This window comes from Podarcis vaucheri, assembly GCF_965113315.1.
Source record: "Podarcis vaucheri genome assembly, chromosome: 9".
NCBI classification, from domain to species: Eukaryota; Metazoa; Chordata; class Lepidosauria; order Squamata; family Lacertidae; genus Podarcis; species Podarcis vaucheri.
In genome coordinates this window covers 11,262,428-11,276,882 of record NC_138767.1, presented here as the reverse complement: position 1 = coordinate 11,276,882, position 14,455 = coordinate 11,262,428, and the positions used below count along the sequence as shown (strand labels likewise).

At 50.8% G+C, this 14,455-nt stretch overlaps 1 protein-coding gene across 1 annotated transcript; it reads left to right on the top strand.

The window, feature by feature from the left end:
• The first annotated feature begins 7,060 nt into the window (after nt 1-7,060).
• SOWAHB (sosondowah ankyrin repeat domain family member B) lies at nt 7,061-10,875 on the top strand. The gene has a single exon (XM_082236446.1). It carries the CDS (start codon nt 7,994-7,996, stop codon nt 10,022-10,024), a length of 2,031 nt encoding a protein of 676 aa, XP_082092572.1. The 5' UTR covers nt 7,061-7,993; the 3' UTR covers nt 10,025-10,875.
• The last annotated feature ends 3,580 nt before the right edge of the window (nt 10,876-14,455 follow it).

Genomic DNA, 14,455 nt, shown 5'->3' with positions numbered 1-14,455 from the left:
GCAGTATTGGGGGGGGGGAATGGGACATGTTCCCCATCTTTGTTTTAGGGTTTTTGGCATGCTTACTTTAGCTCATGATGAAGACATTATTCAAAACCAGTCCTGTGGAACTCCCTGCCACTAGAGATTCAGCAGGCACCTTCTGTGCCAACGTATAAATGCCTGCAGTCAATTTTTCTATCTTGCCAGGCCCGTGCAGGCAATTAAGAACACATCCTTCCATGTGATTAACTGATGCATTTTAAAAACTTTTAATGGTTTCTATTGTGTGGTTTTCCATTTTTATTGCTGCAAATCGCTTCAATATTTTTTTTATGACATAGGGGTATACCGATATTCTTTTACAAACCAACAAATAAAGTGGAGACAATTAGGCCAGGTTTCCCTTGAGAGTTTTTGTTGCCCTTGCCGATGACAATGGGATGTCTTTCCCTTCTTGTCGTCCATCTCAGGTTTTCCAGGCACATCAATGGCACCTCAGAGCATTGATTTCAAGAGAGGCCGAGGATCAGAGCCAACTGCTGAGCCTCTTTGTATCAGCCATATTGACTCCGATTCAGCTTAGTGGTTTGGAAACCTGCATTTTATCACTCTGCACTACGGGAATGTCAATCCTTAGGAGACCGTGCTAATACCATCTGGGAAATATTAGGTGTGTTAAATGTGTATGGCCTCCCATGCAAGTTTCATTGCTCAGAGATAGTCTTCCATTTAGATTTTTTAAAAAAATTATATTCTCCTTTGTTTCATGGTACATAACTTGTTCACCCGAGCCTTCCCCCCCACCCACCCCAAAGATGAGGTTTTATCATTTTATCGCTTCTTGTTTGCTACCCTGTGCTCCTTTGGGAGGAAATACAGCTGATTCATTCATTAATTCATTATTAATTCATTTACTAATTAATGCATTATTAATTTATTGATTAATGTATTGTTAGTGTGAATCACAGTAGCATAAAGCAACGCTTTTAAAGAAACGAATAACGTAAATAATTGCTAAATGCTTCACAGGGGTCTGATGTGTTTTTGGACTGGTTTAGCAACAGACTGGCATTAAAATAGAATGAATACAGTCTGTGAGGTAAATCAGAAAGGAAATCAGGATCTAGCGGCAGGTCTCTCAGTGATTTACAGGAGATCCAGCAAGGGTTTCTGGATTTGGCAGCAACAAAAAGGGCCTCTTTCCATCCTTAAAGGAGGCTGCTGAAGCAGAGGAAAGTTGAGGTAACAGTGGTGTTAGCTCAGCTCAGGTCTGGTTCTGAAAGCCACTCCTGGGCTCAGAGCACACCTTTTATTTTAACTGTATGCCTTTTTGCAGCTGGCTGTAGTTCTTTTTTTCTTTTTCATTTACCTCAGGTTAAGAACTTAATTCGTTCTGGAGGTCCGTTCTTAACCTGAAACTGTTCTTAACCTGAGGTACCAGTTTAGCTAATGGGGCCTCCTGCTGCCACCACACGATTTCTGTTCTCATCCTGAAGCAAAGTTCTTAACCCGAGGTACTATTTCTGGATTAGCGGAGTCTGTAACCTGAAGCGTCTGTAACCACTGTATTTTCTTGTTACAAAATCATATGCACATGTGAATCATAAAACATGACACGACTAACAGAAAATAGGTCACCGGGGGGTTAAAATACTAAACACCTTATTTTGTGGTACATACATAATAATGAGATGATTGCAGCAAACCAGTATAATGAGTTTTTCAGTAAATCAACTTGGTAAACACAGAGGGAGCTAATGAGTAGTGCCAGCTTATTTACGGCAGGTTGCAATATATGTTATATTTCTCGTCCGTGTGTTGTTTCATTTGCACACCAGGCTCTAGCTGGTAGATCTTGAGTTTCTAGTAAAACTCCCAAAGAAAATGCAATAAACCTAAAAGTCTGCAGTGTCTGTTGTAAAGCACAACAGAGGCAGGTTACTCACACCTTCCTTGCAGACTGCTTCCAACCTGGACTTGCCAACTTATCAATCCTCTGCTGCACTGAATTGACAATGTCAAGCCACACTACAGTGGTACCTCAGGTTACATATGCTCCAGGTTACATACGCTTCAGGTTACAGACTCCGCTAACCCAGAAATAGTACCTCGGGTTAAGAACTTTGCTTCTGGATGAGAACAGAAATTGGGCGGTGGCAGCCCCATTAGCTAAAGTTCAGGTTAAGAACAGACCTCCAGAACGAATTACTGTATTCTTCGCTCTATAACACGCACCAGACCATAACACGCACGTAGTTTTTAGAGGAGGAAAACAAGAAAAAAAATATTCTAAACGAAATAGTGGATATATGATTTTTGTGGTTCATGCTGTCGCCACAGACATGTGATCTGACAGTGAGTTTGGAGTAGCCCAATGCAAAAATCCTGAGGAGCCATGTGGATCCATGCTTTGTAACCACAGAGGAGGGAAGGAAAGGGAACCATGGATCCTCTGCTCACGACTGCAGCAGATCCCCCCTGCCACCCGCAGGCATTCGCTCCATAACACGCACAGATATTTCCCCTTACTTTCTAGGAGGAAAAAAGTGAGTGTTATGGTGCAAAAAATACGGTAAGTACTTAAGTCGAGGTACCACTGTATTTGTGTTGGAAGCTGCCCAGAGTGGCTGGGGCAACCCAGTCAGATGGGTGGGGTACAAATAATAATACTGTAATAAAAATAATAATTATAGTAGTAGTCAACATGCATAGGGTTGTGCTGAAAGTCAGAATTTTTCTATTGTCCACTTTTTGAGCACAAGGCTTCACACTGGAGGCACACCTCAAATCAAAAAAGTGCACAGAATCTTGATTGACTTCCAGAACCATGGCACATAGCCTGGCTATTTGCAGAGAAAATGGACCAGATCAGACAGCTCTGGGCAGACTTTCAGGCCTAAGAATTCTTTGCATTTCTTTACTCTCCTATTCCATTCCACATCCTTGCTTTTAAGTTGCCTCTGTTGTGCGAAGTGCCCTGCCTATTTTATTTCCTTGTGCTTTCTGCTGCAAATTTAAATTATCTGCTGATAATTCTTAATGAATACTCACCGCAGGTCCAAATAAACTGTACAGGCTCACAAACCTCTTAACTGGGGAGTGGTTAATGTCCAAATGCAGTTGAAATGGCATGTGTTTTATAGCAGAGACAGCGCACCAGAAAATGACAGACAGATGAAAGGAATTGTATCTGTAGCCTTGGAAAGGCCACTTCATTAAGGAAGGCTGATGAGCGCCTGTTGTCTACTTCTCAGATCCTACAATCAAGGATGTGTTGCGTGGCGAGTTCCCGCCCCCCCACCAGGAAAAATAAAGACACGAGACACCATAATATAAGGTTAATTGGGCGAATTAGGCCACAACTTTATTGAATTCAGGAATGAGAGGCATTGGCTTAGGCATTGGTCCTAACGACTATCCGGCTCCAGCCCATTTGCTGGAGACACGGGGAAGGGTTAACACTATATCGGGGGAGTCTCCTGCCGAGGCACGTCGACTAGGAGCTCCCCCGGGTCACCGCTCTGGGGCGTGCCGTTGGCCCTCACCTCCATAGGCTTCGGACAGGGCCACCCCCCCCCGGAGTCCTTTAACGGACCACCCTTCACTCACTGGGGGGAGGTGATGGCGTTCCTCCCCCCCACATCCTCTTAACCCCTTCTTACCAATGCCTACCGCCAATGCCGAGAAGTTGTGACGAATTGCTACGAGGTAGGCGAAAAACCAAAAGGCTAGAAATTGCCAATTGGGAAAAATTCCTACCATGCCCCTTGCGGCGACGGACCGAAGTCCATAGCAAAGTCAAAGACCTACCTTATGCCCACTTAAAGGGAGGGAGGGTGGGAAAATGTGAGGGCTAGCCGGCGAAAAGAGGGCGAGCCCCCTCAGCGCCGGCCCTAAATAGGACAGGCCACGCCCCCCAGCCAGCTGATTGGCTGGCTGGGGGGCAGGCCCAGCTGGGATTCCCCTGCTCTCGCGGGGGCTGCGACCAGCCCCGCTCACGTGGGGTGGGCGTGAAGCCCGCAACCCCACCTCCTGGGCAAGCCGGAAGTGGCTTTGCCTCTGTTGTGCAAAGTGCCCTGCCTATTTTATTTCCTTGTGCTTTCTGCTGCAAATTTAAATTATCTGCCGATCATTCTTAATGAATACTCACCGCAGGTCCAAATAAACTGTACAGGCTCACAAGCCCCTTAACTGGGGAGTGGTTAATGTCCAAATGCAGTTGAAATGGCATGTGTTTTATAGCAGAGACAGCGCACCAGAAAATGACAGCCAGATGAAAGGAATTGTATCTGCTGAGCCTCCTTGGAAAGGCCACTTCATTAAGGAAGGCTGATGAGGGCCTGTTGTCTACTTCTCAGGTCCTACAATCAAGGATGTGTTGCAGACAGCCTGCTCAGCTATTGCAAAGCCGCACAGCAAGCAAACGATGCTCATGAGGAATGCAGCTGAGCAGCCAGGTAAGGCTGGAATGCAGAAGAGCATTACAAACAAACAAACACCCTCCGGCTTTGCTTAATTAGCCTTCAAAGGAAAGTCTGGTTCCGGTTTCCAAGAATATTTTACTCCTGGCTTACAGCCGGTTTTCCTTGCTCATCAACCACCTTCGTAAATAAAGTGGCACCATTCTGGCCTCTGCCATCAGTCAGAGGATGCTCTGGGAGGGTGCCCTAACCCACCCACCCCACCTCCTTGAAAGGGGGAGACATCAGCTGCCTACAAAATACTGGCTGCAGTGAGGTTATCCTTATTCTGAGTTCAGATCAAAGCTGGTTTGGGGGAAAGTGCATCAAAAGACAGTGGTGCAGTCAGAGTAGTGAACAAAAGTGTGCACAATTTTTTTTTTTTGGCTCAGCCTGAGACAGAACAGCACATCCCTGCCCCCCCTTCTGCAAAGAATCCTGGGGGAAACTTTAGTTTTCCCATCACATAGCTACAATCCTCAGCATCCTTAACAAACTACTTTTCCCAGGATTCTTTGTGGGGGGCAGAAATGTGGATTAAACAGAGCCTAGGGCTTGCCGATAAGAAGGTTGGCGGTTCGAATCCCGCCGACGGGGTGAGCTCCCGTTGCTCGGTCCCTGCTCCTGCCAACCTAGCAGTTTGAAAACACAAAATGCAAGTAGATAAATAGGTACCGCTCTGATGGGAAGGTAAACGGCGTTTCCGTGTGCTGCTCTGGTTCGCCAGAAGCAGCTTAGTCATGCTGGCCACATGACCCGGGAGCTGTACGCCGACTCCCTCGGCCAATAAAGCGAGATGAGCGCTGCAACCCCAGAGTCATCCATGACTGGGCCTAATGGTCAGGGGTCCCTTTACCTTTATGTATGCAGTCTAAGTCGAACTAGTGCCTGGGTTTGTTTTGTTCCTCCTCCCTCCCAATCCCTTTTCCTTTTGTGTCATGTCTTTTGTTAGGATGAAGGCAGAGACTTTCTTACTACTACTAACTGTTATAAGCCACTCTGAAAGTCTTTTTTTGACCGAAGAGCAGTAAAAATGCCTATAAATAAAAACACTTACCAGGGAGTAAAGCCCCACTGAACTAACTGGGACCGCTTCATAAACATGCAAAGTATTTATCTGCACGCTTGGCTTACACATAGTTTGGAAGTAAAGCCCTGGTGGTTCAGCGGACTTTACTTCTAAGTACAGTGGTACCTCTGGTTACATACTTAATTCATTCCAGAGGTCCGTTCTTAACCTGAAATTATTCTTAACCTGAAGCACCACTTTAGCTAATGGGGCCTCCTGCTGCTGCTGCACGCCGCCGCCAGGCGATTTCTGTTCTCATCCTGAAGCAAAGTTCTTAATCCGAGGTACTATTTCTGGGTTAGCGGAGTCTGTAACCTGAAGTGTATGTAACCCGAGGTACCACTGTAATGCTATGGTCTACTTCATGGGTAGGCAAACTAAGGCCCTGGGGCCAGATGCGGCCCAATCGCCTTCTAAATCCAGCCCACGGACGGTCTGGGAATCAGCGTGTTTTTACACAAGTAGAATCTGTCCTTTTATTTAAAATGCATCTCTGGGTAATTTGTGGAGCATAGGAATTGGTTCATTCCCCCCCTTCAAAGAATAGAGTCTGGCCCCCCACAAGGTCTGAGGACCGGCCCCCTGCTGAAAAAGTTTGCTGATCCCTGGTCTAGGTAAAGGGACCCCTGACCATTAGGTCCAGTCGTGACTGACTCTGGGGTTGCGGCGCTCATCTTGCTTTACTGGCTGAGGGAGCCGGCGCACAGCTTCCAGGTCATGTGGCTAGCATGACTAAGCCACTTCTGGCGAACCAGAGCAGCACACCGAAACACCGTTTACCTTCCCACTGGAGTGCTACCTATTTATCTACTTGCACTTTGACGTGCTTTCGAACTGCTAGGTTGACAGGAGCAGGGACCGAGCAACGGGAGCTCATCTCGTTGTGGGGAATCGAACCACCGACCTTCTGATTGGCAAGTCCTAGGCTCTGTGGTTTAACCCACAGCGCCACCCACGTCCCTATGACCCCTGGTCTACTTTCTAGTATATTCCAACCTAGCAAACTTCTTGCAAGGCAGACAAAGTACCTGCTGTCTTGGCTGGTATGCCATGGTCCACGTCCGCAGACTGGACCCTGTCTTCAGAGTAATCTGAAGTATGTTTATTCAGAAGTTTGATCCAGTGGGGCTTCCCCCTAAGTGAGTTATTTGCAGACCAGAAGTTTAGCCCCCTGGTATGTGACAGTCCTGCTGTCAGCTGGGACACCAGAAAGCCAGGGTAGGGGCATTTGCAGACAGAGCTGGCCAGGACAACAAAGTCCTGTGGACAGAGAGATAGGCTAGGATAAAAGAGGATAAGCTCACGGATGTCGCTTCAAGTTGCTTGGAGAATGGATGGGTAAACAGCGGGATATGCAGCAACTTCCACTGAGATTTAGTGATCTCCACCCAGCCAAGGACTGGCTGGGTCTACACCTGCTTAGCTTAGCACAGAGTGTTCACAGGCATCCGGGAAACAAATCACATTCTCCTGGGGAGGGTTCAGAGGGCCAGATAAAAATACTTGGAGAGCCACATTTTTGCTTCCCCCATCTGAGCCCCCACCCCCGCAACAGAGTAAGTGAACGAATGTGCCTCAGATCCGGCTGCAATCCTGCACACACGCTTACCTAAGGGTAAACACCATTTAACTGAGTAGCACTTCCTAGTATATCACACGTCTGGGACTGTGCTGTTAATGTATAACTCCTCTGTAAACTTTAAGCAGGGACTTTTCTCGCGCCTTCGTCCCTGCAATTTCTGAAAGACCGCAGGGAGACATAGCAAAAGCGTGTGAAACTTTTAGAAACAGCTTCATCTCTCCTGTTCCTTTTAACCTTAAAGATTAAGGTTTGGGGCAGGGGGCGGGTGCTGCCGCCGCCAGGATTTATGTAGCGTTTTTTTCCTTAATGCACTTCACTGAGGCAAAGCAATGCAATTCCTGAACACACCCACTTCCACAAAGTAGAAGCTGTAAGGTGTGTCCCCCCCCCCCATGGTAACGTAATTCACCTGAGGGTAAGATACTAACACTTCTCTCTTGGAACTCTTCCTGGGCCTCACCTCCGCAGACACACTTTCCTTGACCTCCGCTTGGGAATATCTCCAAAACAGGTCAGGCTGATTTGCAAAGAAAGCGAGAGGCAGAAGTTTAGCTGTCAAGCATGGGGGGGAGGGAACGCAGAAGGGGCGGGGCCAAGGCACGGGAGGGCGGGGCCACGAGGTGGGGCGTGGGCGGGGCTACGGAGGCCAGGTGAAACTGACTCCGGGAAGAAGTTTCATCCTGGGCGCCGCCCCGGGGGAGAGCGCGCGTGTGCGGCGGTTTCTGTTCCCGAATGCCTCGGGCGTGCGGAACCGCGGCGGGGCTGGGGAGGAGATAAGCTTGGCGAGGTGGAGCATGGCTGGATGGAGGAGGAAGCAGCGGCGGCGGCGGCAGCAGCAGCGAGAGCCGTGCGCGCTGGGCCGGCGGAGGTGATCCGTGCGCCGGGGATTTCGAGGTCATCATGGCCAAAGAGCTGAGCCAAGCCGAGGTGCTGGACTTCCTCTGCCAGGCCGGCGGGAGCGCGGCCAACGCCGCCTTGCTGAGCCACTTCAGGCACTTCTTGCGGGACCCCGACGCGTCTCCGGCTCAGCTGCAGCGCCGCCGAGAGCTCTTCAAGGGATTCGTCAACTCCGTGGCCACCGTGAAGCAGGACGAGCCGCCCGGCGCCGCCAAATACGTGGTGCTCAGGAAGCGCTACCGAGAGCTGGTGGGAGAGGAGCCCAAGGCACCTGCCGACGATGGCGCCCAGAACCAAGCCGCCAAGCCGCCGCCACCGCCTCTGGAAGTGGCAGTCGGCCGGGGGGCGCTGCAGGGCCAGGCCGGGGCGCAGCGCGCGCCCAGGGCGCACGGCCAGGAGCCTCCCCGGCGCCAGGTGGAAGAGGAGCGCGCCGGCCCAGGCTCGGCCCACCAGCTTAGGACTTGCCCGGAACCTCGCAGGTGCCACCCGGGGGGGCTGGGAGGGCGATCGGGGGCGCTGTTTCCGCCAAACCCCGCGCTAGGCGGCCGGAGAAGCCCCTCGGAGCCGTGCGCCCTGCTTGGAACGGAGCAGCACAGCCAAAGGGAGCCCCGGCAGGCTCCTCGCGGGGACCCTCCGCTCCTACTAGGCGGGGCGCCGCAGTCAAATGGCCCCTATTTACCCGTCGGGAAAATGGGCGCGCCTCCAAGTGCCGCCAGCCCCCAGCAAAGGATCCGCGAGTGGGTGGAGAGGGCGCATGCCGTTACGCACCAGTCCGCCCTGCCTGACCCCCTTCTGCAGCGCGAAGAAGGTTCCTCCTGGCCAGCCCGCCCGTCGCCCCCCAGCTCGGTGGGGAGCGCCTGCCTTTCTCAGGATTCCTTGCCCGGGCTGGGTGCCCGGCGGGACCCCGCGCCCGTCTTCCGGAGCATCCGGTGCCAACTCTCCTTGCAAGACCTGGAGGACTTTATCGAGAAGGCGAGCTCGGCGAGCGAAGACGGCAGCAGCGCCAGCGGAGGCAGCGACTCCTATCGGCCTGAAGGGCGCGCCGGCGTCCTTCGCCAGCCCTTCCCTGCCAGGCAGAACGGCCACGGCGGTAATTCAACAGGGACAGCCCGGGCCAGGCCAGAGAGCCTTTGCTACAGACCCCACGGAAGTGGCTTGGCCAAGGATGGCGCCATCCCAGAACACCTCGCCTTGCTCAACCGGGTGGTGAGCAGAGCCGCCTCCTGGGACAAGCTGTGGGACTCCCCCAAACCCGGCAAGGAGCCCCCCAACCCCTGGAAAGTGACCAGACTGTCTCCCTCTCCCCTGGAGACCCCCCTGAGCCCACGGCTGGTCCAGAGGCAAGGATGCTCAGCCACTTCTAGTGACGTGCAAGGGCTGGGCCCAGATCCAGATGCTCCGAGCGAAGGCAGGTCCTCCTCTGTGCCCTTGGAGCCTCGAGAGCACGCCTGGCTGGTGAAAGTGGCCACCGGTTCGTGGATGCAGGCCAGGGCGCTCTTCCTGGAAGACCCCCACCTGGCCACCCGCAAAGACTTCATCATGGGCTACACTGTGCTCCACTGGCTGGCCAAGCACGGGAACGTGCAAGTGATGCAGGACTTTGTCGCCGGCGCCAGGAAAGCCGGCGTGGACCTCGACGTGGACGCCAAGTCCGGCTGCGGGTACACCCCTCTGCACCTGGCTGCCATGCACGGCCACCAGCTGGTCGTCAAGCTGCTCGTGCAGAAGCTGCGGTGCAGCACGCAGGTGCGCGACAGCAGCGGCAAGAGGCCCTGGCAGTACCTGAGCAGTGCCACGTCGGGGGAGGTGTGGCAGCTCCTGGAAGCTCCTCAGGGCAAGACCATCTTCCCGGCCCACCCCATAGCCAGGAGCTCCACCTCGCTCGGCCCGAAAAAAGGCAAGAGCCCGGAGCTGGGCAGGAAAGTCAGCAGGAAGACTTCCTTGGCGGCGTACTTGAAACCTCAGCACATCAAGTGGAAAATGGGGAGCAGGTTCCAGCTGCTGCAGGAGAAGGAGGAGGAGTATAATGACTGAGGACCGCAGGGGATGCTCTCAGCTAAACCAATGGAGAGATTCACAAGGGCTTTGCCTGCAATGTGGCTGGATTTGGCGAGGGACTAGAGGACAGCAGCATTGAGCACTTTATCCATATTTATTTTAATTGATTTTATTTTTTTCCAATTATCCTAGGCAGGTGCTTCTACCGGGGTCAATTGATGGAGAAGTCTCGCAGCACCCACTCCTTCAAGTCTTGTTGCTCTGTGCCTCATCGCAGAGAAACTTTTTTTAACCATGTTCTTATTAGTGCCCCGTCTTCAGGATCAGGTGTGGGAGAATGTACACTGTTTGGATGCTGGTGGGGACAGCTTTGACCTCTTAGGAATGCTTGTATGGAAGGGTGAACCAAACAGCTAAGAATCTCAAACCCATTTTTAACTCCCCCTCCAAAGAGTGGGGGTTTTCTGTATGCAGGAGAGCTTTTAATATGTAGGTGCCTGGGGAATTGGGGTTGGTGGATTTGTAGCTGAAACCACCATAATAACAGTATCCAGGATGTCACTTCGGGGTGAAGATGGCCAGGCTTTTGAACTGGGGTGTCATTTGCCACAATTAATTATTTGCCTTTAGGAACAGGTTGTGAATGAGACAGGCAGACTGGGGACTCCTTTTTAATAAAGCTGGGATCACCTTTTAGAGGAGTTTAAACCTAAGGAAAACAACCACAACAAAATTCTGGAGTGGGGTTGAAGTGTTATCTCAAATATCGGGTTAATGAAATGAAATCCTTTCCCTCTATGGCCACCCCAAAGCACAATCAGCAAAACCTCGGAATTTATTTTACTGTGTTATTTTTAAAAGCCTGTTAATAAATTTATTTTATTTTTCTTTGCTCCTTGATATATATTCAATATCATTTGACCTGTGTTAGGCATATTGTTTATGTTGCTGGAATGCTGGGTGGCACAATGGGCTTCCTTTTTTTAATCCACTTTTTTGTTGTTGAACAAACCTTGGTTACAGTTCATGGCAAGCGAGGGAAAGAAATTAACTGTGAGCTTAACTTGTTTTGGGCTAAGTCATAAAGGTAAAGGAACCTCTGAACATTAGGTCCAGTTGTGGCCGACTCTGGGGTTGTGGCGCTCATCTCACTTTATTGGCCATGGGAGCCGGCGTACAGCTTCCGGGTCATGTGGCCAGCATGACTAAGCTGCTTCTGGCGAACCAGAGCAGCACACGGAAATGCCGTTTACCTTCCCACCGGAATGGTACCTATTTATCTACTTGCACTTTGACATGCTTTCGAACTGCTAGGTTGGCAGGAGCTGGGACTGAGCAACGGGAGCTCACTCCGTTGCGCGGATTTGAACCACTGACCTTCTGATTGGCAAGTCCTAGGCTCTGTGGTTTAACCCACAGCGCCACCTGCATCCCTCTATGCTAAGTCCTACCTTGGTTTAACTCGGTGTGAGACAGCAGCAAAAAGGACCAGGGAGATGCAAAGTGTTTAACCCACAGCAGAGGGGGTCAGACTGCCTCGGCCAAAGGCCTGGTGGAACAGCTCTGTCTTGCAGGCCCTGCGGAAAGATGTCAAGTCCCGCAGGGCCCTAGTCTCTTGTGACAGAGCGTTCCACCAGATCGGGGCCACAGCTGAAAAAGCCCTGGCTCTGGTTGAGGCCAACATAACCTCTCTGTGGCCCGGGACCTCCAAGATGTTTTTGTTTGAAGACCGTAAGGTCCTCCGTGGGACATACCAGGAGAGGCGGTTCTGTAGGTACGAGGGTCCTAGGGAGAATACTGTTACACTTGGATCCAGCTATAGGCATCTGTTTGGCCACTGTGAGAACAGGATGCTGAACTAAATGGGCCACTGGTCCAAGCAACACCCACCCACACCCACCCACCCACCCACCCACCCCCCCCACACACCGCTGGCACTTGCAGCTGCTGCCCTGCTGGATCCTGAGCACTGTTCAGTTTCACTTGTTCTGCTCTTTTGTTGATGAAGGAAATCTTTCTCCAGCGCATGCAGTCTTGTTCTTTTCGTGCACAGACGATGAGGCTGCAGAAGAGTGAACATCTTGTGACGAGCACAGCATGCAGAATCAAGCAGCCTATTGCCATAGGAAGTCTCCTGCCAGCTTTATCCTCGCAGGTGTTGCCTCCTTTGTTCCAGAGCATGTATAGGAATTTGTGCCAAATAAGCTGCTGTGCGTTTTGAAGTCGGGTACCGTTTTTCTTTTTTTTAAAAAAAGAGGGACAGTGTTTAAATCACCTGAAGGTTTAGGCTGCACACATGATGACTGGGAGCCAGGATGGAGCTACACATTCTGAAACCTGCACCTGTCAAGGACATCCAAATTGGAGGGAATGGGGCATTTTCAAGGGACATTGGGCTGGAATGCAGATGGAGTTTTCCCAGACAGGTTTTACTTACACATTTTTCAAACACAAAGCTCTGAAAGTTAACAGTTCTTCTGACAACAGTGCAGAGCATACATGGGGAGGGGGGCAGGACTCTAAAAATAACAGGGAGGGATTTGCTCAGGGTTAAGGGACCATGTAGTTCCTTGAACTCTGCAGAGTAAATACAGTGGTACCTCGGGTTACAGACGCTTCAGGTTACAGACACTGCTAACCCAGAAATAGTACCTCAGGTTAAGAACTTTGCTGCAGGATGAGAACAGAAATTGTGCGGTGGCAGTGAGAGGCCCCATTAGCTAAAGTGGTGCTTCAGGTTAAAAACAGTTTCAGGTTAAGAACAGATCTCCGGAACGAATTAAATACTTAACCCGGGGTACCACTGTACTATAATGTGGGTCTCTCTGACAGTAAATTTTTTGAGGAGACTACAAGCACTCTGCTAGGTCACCACAATGGAATGTCTGTTTGCCAGGGGGGTTGGACTAAATGACCCCCCGGGATCTCTTCCATCGCTAAGACTCTATAATCTCAACTACATTGCTTGCTCTTACAGTGGTTTAACCGAGGTACCACTGTACAATTCACTTGTCCCAAGAAAGAGAAACACGCACAGGGGAAATGGAAATGGTATTAACTATGGAGTAAGGGGTGGCACTGTGGGTTAAACCACTGAAGACTCCCTGGGAAAGACCCTGATGTTGGGAAAGATGGAGGGCACAAGGAGAAGGGGATGACAGAGGACGAGATGGTTGGACAGTGTTCTCAAAGCTACCAGCATGAGTTTGATCAAACTGTGGGGGGCAGTGGAAGACAGGAGTGCCTGGCATGTTCTGGTCCATGGGGTCACGAAGAGTCGGATACGACTAAACGACTAAACAACAACAAAGGGTAGTTGTAGTTGGACGCGGGTGGTGCTGCAGCCCAGCTTCCTGTTCTCACAGTGGGTCCACTGTGGGTCCACCACAGAACCTAGGACTTGCCGATCAGAAGGTTGGCGGTTCGAATCCACGCGACGGGGTGAGCTCCTGTTGCTCAGTCCCAGCTCCTGCCAACCTAGCAGTTTGAAAGCACATCAAAGTGCAAGTAGATAAATACCTTCCGGCGGGAAGGTAAACGGCGTTTCTGTGCACTGCTCTGGTTCGCCAGAAGTGGCTTAGTCATGCTGGCCACATGACCCAGAAGCTGTACGCCGGCTCCCTCGGCCAATAAAGCGAGATGAGCGCCGCAACCCCAGAGGAGTCTGCAAGTGGATCTAATAATCAGGGGTCCCTTTACCTTAAGGCAGAGGTTTGTCAATTGCAGTCGCCAACCTTGCACCCCGAAATCTCCAAGTAGTCACTGTTCTTAACCTGAAGCACCACTTTAGCTAATGGGGCCTCCCGCTGCTGCCATGCAATTTCTTTTCTCATCCTGAAGCAAATATCTTAACCCGAGGTACTATTTCTGGATTAGCGGAGTCTGTAACCTGAAGCATCTGTAACCCGAGGTACCACTGTACCTCGGTTTTCGAATGTAATCAGTTCCAGAAGTCCGTTCGACTTCCAAAAAGTTCAAAAAATGAGGATCAATGGGCTGTCAGCAGGTTCCATTGAGAAAAAGGGAGAAATGTGCCTCGGGAGCCGTTCGACATCTGAGGTGCATTCAAAAACAGAAGCATTTGCTTCCGGGTTTTCAGCGTTTGGCTTCCGAAACGTTCGGCAGGAGACGTTTGGAAACTGAAGTTTGACTGACCTACTTCACAGACTGCATAGCTAAGCTTTAGAACTGACTTCCAGATGTGGCAGTGATAGCCACCAACTTGGATGGCTTTAAAATTCATGGAGGATAAGATTACCAACAGCTACTAGACCCCATGTCTATGCCTCCAGGAACAGGGGCGGTAATCCTTCTGATACCAGTTGCTGGAAACCAAAGGAAGGGAGAGAGCTGTGGTCCTGCTTCCATGTTTTTCTCAGGTTGACCCACTGTGAGAACAGGAAGCTGGGCTGCAATGCTGCCTTCCTCTTCCAGCTTTTGGATCATATATCTGTATTCTGTGTTTCT